The sequence below is a fragment of the Notolepis coatsorum genome (assembly GCF_963971535.1).
Source record: "Notolepis coatsorum genome assembly, chromosome: 14".
NCBI lineage: Eukaryota > Metazoa > Chordata > Actinopteri > Aulopiformes > Paralepididae > Notolepis > Notolepis coatsorum.
Genome location: NC_140178.1, coordinates 112813073 through 112825322, shown reverse-complemented (window position 1 = coordinate 112825322; position 12250 = coordinate 112813073). Strand labels below are relative to the sequence as shown.

The window sequence follows — 12250 nt, the reverse complement described above, 5'->3', positions numbered from 1 at the left end:
AATTGTAGTTACAATTTCTTTAATTGAATTAACTTAAACTAGAAAAGTAAATACAAACTAAATTAACAATGTAACTTAGTTTACAGAAGGACAGTTTCCTTCTAAAGCACAACTTAATGCCTCATCCTTCCAGTCGGGACCATTTGTCACATAGTGAGAGCTCCACAGATCAAGCAAACCCCCACAGCGCTTGTATTATGGTTTTGCACGTCTCGTTCTTTGTTATGTTATTGGTATCCTATTATTATGCAAAGTCTAGGTGATAGATAAGTGCCGGTACTTGGTGCACGGCGCGACGAGTCGAGTTAAAGTTGTGAATGCATTTTTGTGTGCGCGCGCGTGCACATCCGTGCACGTACTTCTGCTCAGAAAACTGCTGGGACGGCGTGGTACCGCATGGGACCACCACTGCACCCCTGACCGTAAACACTAGACTAAAACAGACACATATTCTGATGTTCCAAAACGCTTACTTTCCCTAACAAGAATAAATAATACAAAAAAGTATAATAACATACACATTTATATAGTAAAATACCAGATTGGGGCTTTAAGTCCAAATGTGTGTGTGTGACTCACATGGCTGAAGGGATGATTTCTGTGGTGTCCTCATCCACCTCCTGCTGCAGAGACACAAGCTTCTGCTTGGAGTTCCTCAGGCTCTCTAGCTCCCCCTTCAGGAACCTGGGGGTACAGTTAAGGACGCAAACGCTCTTCCTACTCAGAACCCTTGCACCCTCTGTAGTCTGGAGAGATGGGGATTTCAGCCAAACATCCACATAAACTCAAAATTGCATTTTCTCTCCCTCTCTCACATGCATCCCTTTCTCAAATTCTCTCTGCAGTTACCCAAAACAATCTATAATTATTAAACAAAAAAAGATGTATGCAAAAACTAAACTGAGCCATACACACCTACATCAACTATCAACATGAATACATACCAGGCTCATCCACTGACATCAACTATCAACATGAATACAAGCTTCGAATTAAAACCGAATCTCGGCCCAGAAGCTTCGAATTCCAAAAAAAAGAAAAAAAGGTCAGCCCTAGTGGATTGTTGAATTGCATCACTGTCACTCACACGTTATTGTGATATTGTAACTGGGTTTAAAATGTCTGATGAGATGCGCTGTTTTACAGATTTGATGACGTGACGTGACTTGATCAAATGAATGAGCAATTGCAAGCCTTTGACGTTTTGTAGAATGAATTTGAGAAAATGCATTTATCTGTTCAAGCACTGTTAGTGTTATCTGATGATGAACAAGAGGGTGATGAACATGACTGGTATAAACCAAAGGTTAATCAATTCAATGCATGTATGGATGATGTCCAAAACAGATTAAAACCTGATTAATAGTGAAACTGTATATAGCCTCCAACTCCCTCTCTGACACGTTATTTCGGGAGTCGCGCCTTGAAAACTTTGGGAACCATGTATTTATATAGTAGGCTACATGATACCTAAGCACATTATACTTACTTATTACTTATACTACTTATTCTGAAAGAGTTTAACTAATTATTTTCGCTAGCAAGATCTCATTCGATTATTCATTCCATTAAGCCTACTGCCAGCAGGCACATTTAAAAAAAATATAATCTGATTGATTGGGGTAATAAGGGATTTAAAATTAGCCTATAGATTATGCATTTAACTTGTCTGTGAGGCTATTGAGCCGTACTGCATTGTACCCATTCTGCAATCTGTTAATAAAGTTTTAAATCAATCAATCAATGAGGATTTCTGCGATCGACACTTGCTGTCTTTTCAGGTGAGGCGGCCGCGCGCAATTATCCTGAGCATCAAGTCTGGTTCGAATGAACAAGACTGAATCAGCGTTCGAGGAACAGGGAACGCCTGGATTCAAACATCCCGTTAATTGAATCTGGATAATGGGACTTTTGATCGACTTAGTTGAACCAGGTACGGGGAATAGGGCCCAGACTCATCAACATGAATACATACCAGGCTCATCCACTGACATCAACTATCAACATGAATACATACCAGGCTCATCCACTGACATCAACTATCAACATGAATACATACCAGGCTCATCCACTGACATCAACTATCAACATGAATACATACCAGGCTCATCCACTGACATCCACTATCAACATGAATACATACCAGGCTCATCCACTGACATCAACTATCAACATGAATACATACCAGGCTCATCCACTGACATCCACTATCAACATGAATACATACCAGGCTCATCCACTGACATCAACTATCAACATGAATACATACCAGGCTCATCCACTGACATCCACTATCAACATGAATACATACCAGGCTCATCCACTGACATCAACTATCAACATGAATACATACCAGGCTCATCCACCTACATCCACTATCAACATGAATACATACCAGGCTCATCCACTGACATCAACTATCAACATGAATACATACCAGGCTCATCCACTATCAACATGAATACATACCAGGCTCATCCACTGACATCAACTATCAACATGAATACATACCAGGCTCATCCACTGACATCAACTATCAACATGAATACATACCAGGCTCATCCACTGACCAGGGGCGTAGCTGGGGGGGGGGGGGGGGGGTAGTTTAGGATGATTCCAAGGGCCCAGCACTGGGGGGGGGGGGGGGCCAAAAAAACGTTTTTTTTTCTTTTCTTTACTAGACATCACTCAGGTGTATTATTGATGCTCTCATTGATACTATGTTTGTTTCTGAAGTGTGTGTGTGTGTGTGTGTGTGAGATATATATAGAGAGAGGGGGGGCTTTATTGCATTGGTCCATTCATTGAAGATGAACGCAATGCGACATCCTTTACTAGGCTCACCCACCAACAGTGCAGGTGCTGAACTGCTGATCCGAATGTATAGGTAAAAACCATATTATGCGTTTTCATCAATAAAAAAATGGCAAAAAAAAATTCTACTCGCGCGTTCGCATTCACTGGGGGCCTACAAATACATTCTTTCATGGGGCCCAGAATCTGGAGCTACACCCCTGCCACTGACATCAACTATCAACATGAATACATACCAGGCTCATCCACTGACATCAACTATCAACATGAATACATACCAGGCTCATCCACTGACATCAACTATCAACATGAATACATACCAGGCTCATCCACTGACATCAACTATCAACATGAATACATACCAGGCTCATCCACTGACATCAACTATCAACATGAATACATACCAGGCTCATCCACTGACATCAACTATCAACATGAATACATACCAGGCTCATCCACTGACATCAACTATCAACATGAATACATACCAGGCTCATCCACTGACATCAACTATCAACATGAATACATACCAGGCTCATCCACTGACATCAACTATCAACATGAATACATACCAGGCTCATCCACTGACATCAACTATCAACATGAATACATACCAGGCTCATCCACTGACATCAACTATCAACATGAATACATACCAGGCTCATCCACTGACATCCACTATCAACATGAATACATACCAGGCTCATCCACTGACATCAACTATCAACATGAATACATACCAGGCTCATCCACTGACATCAACTATCAACATGAATACATACCAGGCTCATCCACTGACATCAACTATCAACATGAATACATACCAGGCTCATCCACTGACATCAACTATCAACATGAATACATACCAGGCTCATCCACTGACATCAACTATCAACATGAATACATACCAGGCTCATCCACTGACATCAACTATCAACATGAATACATACCAGGCTCATCCACTGACATCAACTATCAACATGAATACATACCAGGCTCATCCACTGACATCAACTATCAACATGAATACATACCAGGCTCATCCACTGACATCAACTATCAACATGAATACATACCAGGCTCATCCACTGACATCCACTATCAACATGATTACATACCAGGCTCATCCACTGACATCAACTATCAACATGAATACATACCAGGCTCATCCACTGACATCAACTATCAACATGAATACATACCAGGCTCATCCACTGACATCAACTATCAACATGAATACATACCAGGCTCATCCACTGACATGTCTCCGACAGTAAACAAAGACAGGGCTCGACAGTGCGAGCTAAAAAATAGATATGTGCAAACCTGGACATTTATTTTACGAGCACAGTATGAATTTATTAGAATTGGGGCAGAGATTTGTAAAAGAAATATATATGAATAAATAAAATTTTAACCATACCCAACCCTGGTGAAAAACACCATCAACCCTGGATAAAAACACCATCAACTCTGGTCAATAACACCAAACAACATGCGTTGTTATGGTTACGCCATTCACAAAGGGGTCACGTGGTGTAGTTCACCAGCGGGTTTCAGGTATGGAACGGTGAAGGGGGGGGGGGGGGGGGGGGAGTCATATTTTGCTGACTGGACGCTACACAAGGTAAATCAACCCGTGATTCACTTTTTATTATGATACTACTATATGAACTGTTTTAACATCAATAAAATAACCAAACACGGTATCCTTGTGATTTCATGACTGGCAGGTATAATTATTTCCCCGATTTAGTCTCTCGGTGACTACATAAATGTTTGGACAGTCGCCATACACCTGGTGAAAAACACCCATCACCCCTGGTGAAAATACACGTGGCACAAGCTAGTGCCGTCTTAAATACTTCGTTCGATGGGCATGGGATTCGAATATGAAAAATGTTTGTGTGCAAAATCAACTCCGCCTCTCTTTGTTAACTACAACAAGCAATGCTGTTTGTTATTTAAGATGAGGTCGGACTCGGCACTGACAGATTTGTGTTCATTGTGCCGCTTTTATAAAGCCTCAAATGACGGCTTACAATATTTCATGAAAGCAAAGTGTTTCGTTTGTCTAAGATTTAAACTTTACAGCACTGACGAAGTGCTGTACAAGTCGCACAACATAAAAAAATATATAATAATAATAATTAAAAAGTTTTATTTATAATAATATTTTTTTTTATCTCGAAGCTTCGAATTAAAATAGAATCTCGGCCCGAAGCTTCGAATTCCCCCGAAGCGAAATAATTCGAAGGTCAGCCCTAGCACAAGCGCATCATGCACACAGGATACTGGTGTTCTGCGTCCAGGGTGTGGTTACTGGCGGTGTCCTTCTGGATCTGCTCCTCCAGCCTCCCCACCTCCTCCTGGAGGTCCAGCAGGCCCTGGCTCACCTTCTCCTCGTTCTGGGCAAAACCTGAGAGAGGAGGAGAGAGCACAAGGACCGGTGTTAAACCCTTTCACTGTGACAATACAGAAGGTTAGCCCTTTACTATCACACAACCGACGACGATGCGATAGTAAAGGGTTAACCTTCAGTCGTGTGGCAGTGAAAGGGTTAAAAAAGGGCATACCTCAGCAGCTGCACCTTTGTTTACATCGTTAATTTGAGTCATTTTGTTGTATTTAGATTTAATTTGATTGATTACACCCCGTTTATTTTCAGATCAAGTTTTATATTTGCCTATATTTATCTCTTTCTTCTATTACCCTGCCCATACCTGTACCTCCCTTCCCCCGTTATGATGCCCAACAAGGGGATCAACTAAATAATATCTTATCCTAGAGAAAGACAAGACAGTGTCTGCATTGTGATTAAACATTTAAAAAGAAATTTTAACAAAAAAAAGAACTATACATTTTTATATAAATAAAAATCTATTGAATACAGTACTGTATTCAGGGTTCCCACACATTGCAAAATTAAATTTAAGGACTTTCAAGTACTTTCCAAGCATTATTTTTCATTTTAAACTCAGACAGGGTATCTGCAGGTTTAGCCCAGTCAGATTTAATGCTTTTTAAGACTTTTTAATGCCACTCAGAATTAAATTTAATACCAATTTCACAATAACAAAAATCATGCAACGACACCAATTAGTTTAAGTTTAGGGACACATTGGTCCAAAGATGTTTATTAAAACATAACTTGGAAACTTAAAAATCTTGAACTTAAAAGGAGTAACTGGATTGGATGAATTTCAACAAAGGGGTGACCAAACATAAATAGCAAATATAGCTATACAAAATATACCAGGGGCCAAGCAGCAAGTGCAACAGCCACTGTCAGAACACATAACTATTACCACCCTCCCCAGGGTATCAAAAAAGTCAACCAACAAACAAGATTCTTGTGCCAGGGCCCTATTCCCCGTACCTGGTTCAACTAAGTCGATCAAGAGTCCCATTATCCAGATTCAATTAACCCGATGTTTGAAGCCGGGATTTTCCTGTTCCTCGAAGGTGGATTCAGTCTCGTTAACTCGAACCAGACTTGAGACCCAGGATAAGTGCGCGCGGCCGCTTCAGTTGAAAAGCCAGCACGTATCGATAGCAGAAATCCTGATTTTCTAACGGCATTGATTGATTAATTGATTAAAAACTTTATTAACAGATTGCAGTACGGCTCAATAGCCTCGCCGACAAGTTAAATGCATAATCTATAGGCTAATTTTAAGTCCCTCATTACCCCAAACAATCAGATTATATTTCTTTAAACTTGCCTGCTGGCAGTAGGTTTATGCATTGGATAATCAAATGAGATCTTGCTAGCGAAAATAATTAGTTCAACTGTTTCAGAATAAGGATACGGCTCTCTTATCCATTGATTGATGTATGGTGGATCTTTTACTTATCTGCACTGTGGTGTGACGGTTTGTGCTTTTGACTTCCACGCAGACGGCCCGTGTTCGAATCCCCCTCCTTCTAGTCTTTTTCTTCTTTTTGCAATGTAAATACTTTGGTGCACGTTTAGAGCTATATAAAGAAAGACATCCTCAATGCATGTAGATTTATAATATTTTAACTTAAAACTAGGCTACTTTTGCGTATAATCATTAATATTATATTCCAAAAAAATTATATTGGAAACACGGGGTTTCGAACCGGGCCGTCGGGTTGACAGGTTTGCGCACTTGCCGTTGGACCAATGTGCTAGACGGGATATATACATTGTTTATCCATCAATGGACAAAGACCCGTGTTTCGAATATTTTTCTTTTGAATGAAGTTTTATCTCTTTATTCTCAAATGCATTAATGTGACGTCAACGGCTCATTCAATTTCTCAAATCCGTCAAACAGCGCATCTCAGACATTTTAATCCCAGTTACAATATCACACAAAAACCACAATCCACGCATAGACACTTCAATTTTATGCTTGAATGAAACACAATCCGGGCGCTTCGTTAAGCAAATCTACAGCGGAGAATATATGAAACTAATCAGAGCCAAACGGCCGATAGGTTTCATTCATTAAAAATATCCCCGCGGGATTCACATTTGCAATGCGCCTGCAGCGTGTATCGCACTCCGAGCGCCGTATATGACGTGCATTATTTTATTTAGGACAAAGTAAATCTATAGGCTGAATATGATTTATTATCAGCATTTAGTTCTATTATTATACATTTCAAAAGCCCCCTCTAGGAAAACGAAGCACAGAAACATAATTCAGAATGGTATAAATGGGATCTCTAGACTGTGAGAATCATTTCAGGAAGCGAGCTGTCATTTATTTGCGGGGGCGTGGCCATGTTTCATCCGGCTAACTGAAGTTAACCCTGCTCTCGACCAGGCTCAAACTTTTTGATCTGTTGTCATGGTGATTTAGACAATCGAGCGTCGGGGAATGGAAAGGTCTGGCTTAAGTCAGGCTAGACTGGAAATTATCCGGCTAACTCAGTTAGCCAGGTACGGGGAACAGGGCCCAGATCTCCTCTCTGGTAAACAAGAATACCCTGAAGACTCTAACAGGAGCACTCATTCAAGGGTACTACGACTCGACTATGCTTGCACCTCATGGTACCAAAGCACCTCAAAGGCCCTAAAAACAAGATTACAAGCATCACAAAACAAACTGGTCAGACTACTGCTTAACCTCACTCCTAAAACCCACTTTACCCCTGCCCACATTCAAAACCGCTCTTAAAGAGCACCTACGGGAGGCTGCAATTAGAAACTGGGCACCGTAAATGTCCAAACCCCCCCCCCCCCCCCCCCCTAATGTACAGTCTCCTCCCCATCATATGTATATATTTTCTGTTAGGATCTCTGGGTAACAGTACTGTATATTTGCATATCGTATATGTCACAATTGTAACACTACAGTACTATATACCTGTATGTCATGTATGTCCCTATGCCATAAATGTCATGTATGTTGTGTATGTCATAAATGTCATGTCACTATGAATTGAAAATGGGGGACCCTGATGTAAACAAGACACATGTCTTTCTCTGGTCTGCATCCCCTTAACAATTGTGTGTATTGAGCCGTACTGTATTGTACCCATTCTGCAATCTGTTAAATAAAGTTTTCATTCATTCATCCAGTTGTTTTGTTTTTGTGGTTTGGTTGAATGAATGAATACTTTGTTTAACAGATTGCAGAATGGGTACAATACAGTACGGCTCAATACACACAATTGTTAAGGGGATGCAGACCAGAGAAAGACGTTTGTCTTGTTTACATCAGGGTCCCCCATTTTCAATTCATAGTGACATTTATGACACTCAACATAAATGACATTTATGGCATAGGCCATAGGGACATACAGGTATATAGTACTGTACTGTTACATTTGTGACATATACGATATGCAAATATACAGTACTGTTACCCATAGATCCTAACATACATGGGAGGATACTGTACGTCATTAGGAGGGGGTGGGTGGGAGGAAAAAATACATAGTGGGTGAAGCTCTCATCGAACATAAACACAAACGTGTCCTTGTTTACATCCGTGAATAGATTATTTTCAACTTAAGACCTCAGCTTCAAGCTTTGGCGTGGAGCCGAATGTTATCCGGACTTCTGTTGGTGCAAATGTTATAGTCCTACCTGATGGCGCAGCTGGTGTGGAGGCAGGCGGGGCCGAAAATAAATTCGAAACAGTAGTTTGCAGGCGGGTTTTTGCAGAGGTAACATGCTTAGCGCTCAGCATGTGCGACGCGACTGCTCTTTTTTTGTTGTTGCAGCAAGCCTCGTAATGGTCTTTGACTGGGACCAACCATCGCGCAAACAGTGGATTGTCGAGCCAGTTCTCGTTAAATTGGCACTTTCCCATATTAACGAGTGCAAATGCTAAACTAAACTAAACGTAACGTTAGCGTTATCGCTTCGCCTTGCTAACGTTAGCTAGACTCCGTTGCTGAAATGGTTCCCCGGCCAACACAAGGAGTTTTGTTGGTTCCGCCCCATTCCGGTCTGCGTGATTCTACAACACGATCAATGAAAAGTCAAACTTTATCTCCCGTTAACCGCTTTCCCCCAGATTTCATAATAAAACATAAGATGACATGGCATTTTATCTTTCCTTTCTATGGCATTTTTAAGACCTCTGAAAATGGATTTAAGACATTTTAAGACAAACTAAGGCCTTAATTATTGATAAACGAATTTAAGACCTTTTAAGACTTTTTAAGGATCCGCGGACACCCTGTCAGATCCAATATGTATATTTCCGACAATTAGTTACACTTTAGATTAAAAAAATTATATTTCTTGATTCAGATAAATGTTATCATGGAATGGATGAACAAAACGTTCAATGCGAATGGTTGATTTGAATTTCAAGCACTTAAAGGACCTTGTGTGAACCCTGTGTATTACTTGCCTGTTAAAATCTCGTTGGCAGCCATCTTTGTTTCCACGGGTCGCTCAATGTAGGCCTGCGTGTCGTCTCTCATTTGGCTGATTGTATGGTCAGCCTTGCTGCCCAGGATGAAGTCGTTGTGTTGAGGTTGAGCCATGGTGGACGAAGAGGACCGCTACACGGACAACAAGACGCAGGGTTCCCACAGTCAGACATTGCAAAATGAAATTCAAGGACTTTCAAGTACTTTTCCAAGTATTATTTTTCATTTGAACCCTTTCACTGCCACACCAGAGAAGGTTAACCCTTTACCATCACACTACCGACGGTTTTAACCTGCTGTCGTGTGGCAGTGAAAGGGTTAACCTTCTGTGTATTGTCGCAGTGAAAGGGTTAAAAGCACTTTTAAATGCATTTTTTTATATAGAATTTGGATCCAATATTTATGGCTTAAAACCAATTTCCGACAATTAGTTATAACTTTAGATAAAAAAAATTATATTTCTTGATTCAGAACAATTTTATCATGGATGAACAAAAACTTTCAATGCGAATGGTTGATTTGAATTTCATTTTTTTTTATTGATATTTTTGCACAAATCTTTCCAATATTCACAAGACATCTTTCCACAGCATAATATGCAACATCCAAGATTTGTCTTTTTCTTTTTCGTAACATACAAAACATACAAAAGACTCATACAAACACATTAACAACTGACATGGAAATTAAAAAAGCACTTACAAAAAAAAAAACATTACTATACATACAACTGGAACCTGTTGCCACACAAGGACAGCGGCCCATTGGCCCGCTACATTCCTGGCGATGCCGAAACACCGTTCCTGGGCAAGTTGCGTGCTGAACTAATTGTGTGCGCTGCAGGAGTGCTCGACTACAAGCGAGGAGACTATCGCGAGTTCGTGCAGCTATGTCTTGTGTATCTGAGTGCAGACAGTGCAGAGCACACTCCAGTTAACTTCCAACGACCGGGAGCACTGCACAAGGCACGGTGGATGGCTAAGCTGCTCTACACTCTCAAGCTGGCCTTGATGGAGCAGCACATTGCCTTGCTTCCTCAGGGGACCATCACTACGCAGCAGCAGGTGCTGAAGATTCGGGCGTTTGCCAACTTCATCACACACATCTACGCAACGTGGTGGTTGACCTGCGACGCGGCCGTAGATGTGGCATGGAATGACCTTACACTCTACCACAACCTGTACGCATACAAGTCTGTTGACGAGGGCATCGCAGCATCAGCGATTAAGGCGCTGAAGCGGCACCTATGGTACCTGTCAGGCGAGATGCTGCCCCTGGCACTCTTCAGCACCAAGGTGCCAGTTGGCGAGCGGCGCGCACTTGCAAATGCTATATTGGAGCACAAGCCGGCTGATATATCCATGCAAGCCCCACAGCTCCGCTTTGGCACTGGCTTCGGCAAGCCAAAGTTTCCAACCCTCTCGCCGACCACCAGCTTGGCTGACCTTGCCAACCGAGACTGCTGGTTCGGCATGCACCTGCTGCACATCGACCCCGCGTTTCTTTCACTGGATGTAGAGGATTGGGTTACCAGTACAGCATTTCAGATGGGTGCAGTGAATGTACGCGCCATCAATGTTGTGAATGACTGTGCCGAGCGTGGCGTCAAACTGACGTCAGACTTTGTGGCAGCAGCCAGGAGCGAGGAGCACCTGCAGAATGTGCTACAGGCAGTTGAGCATGACCGCTCAACACGGCCACATCTTCGCTGCTGCAAGCGCAAGCTGGACCAGGTCTAGGACTCTAGGATGCTTGAGACATGTTTGAAAGACTATTTCAATGTTGTTATCAAACATTTTGTTCTTAAATGTTAGGGTTAATAAATGTTGTTCTCAAAAACTATTTCTTGCCGTTTTTGAAATTGCCTTGTCATGTTATCTAGTAAAACGCCCAAAAAGGCCAATTTTCATATATTTCACATGCTGTGTGCTACCTCTAAATCTCAACGAATCTTTCCCAAACTTTGCACAAATCATTTTTATGTTTGTCCGAACAGAATGCAACCCCACACAGATTGATATGTTGAGATTAAATTTTTGCATTGCAATTTGATGCACCCTAATGCATATACATACATAATACAATATAAAGTATAGGTACCATCAGGTCAAATCCCATTTTTCACATTAATCTTTGATAATACTGAAACCCCACCTTAATCATTCGTCCCCAGACCGTTCAGTCAGGTGTAGAAAACTGTCCCACACCTCAGCAAAGATATCCTCTCTCCCTGCGACTCTATATGTTACCCTTTCATATGATGCTGTCCGGAACATTAGTTCCATCCATTCTTTAAAAGTAATATCAATGGGTGATTTCCAATGTCGTAAGGCAATTCTACACCCTGATATCATGGCCATTCTATACCACATTCCCTGGTATTTAGGCAGTTTAATCTCTTTCGGAACTATACCCAAAACACATGCCATTGGGGAGTTATTCACCTTTACATTCAAAACTTTACTTAGGAATATCACAATTTGATCCCACATTTTCCGGACTTTCTCACATTCGTATAACATATGTAGTAAAGTGCCTGTCTCCTTCTCACATCTCCAGCAGATGTCACTGT

At 41.3% G+C, this 12250-nt stretch overlaps 1 protein-coding gene across 1 annotated transcript in view; it reads right to left on the bottom strand.

The window, feature by feature from the left end:
• The window catches only part of LOC311239799 (uncharacterized protein), a 64397-nt gene that overhangs the window by 15076 nt on the left and 37071 nt on the right, over positions 1 to 12250 (bottom strand). Inside the window, exons 3-5 of the mRNA XM_084328245.1 lie at positions 9657 to 9810; positions 5110 to 5233; positions 580 to 684 (exon numbers count right to left, since the gene is read on the bottom strand). Coding sequence (XP_084184371.1) covers positions 580 to 684; positions 5110 to 5233; positions 9657 to 9810 — 383 coding nt within the window. The remainder of the gene's footprint in view (positions 1 to 579; positions 685 to 5109; positions 5234 to 9656; positions 9811 to 12250) is intronic.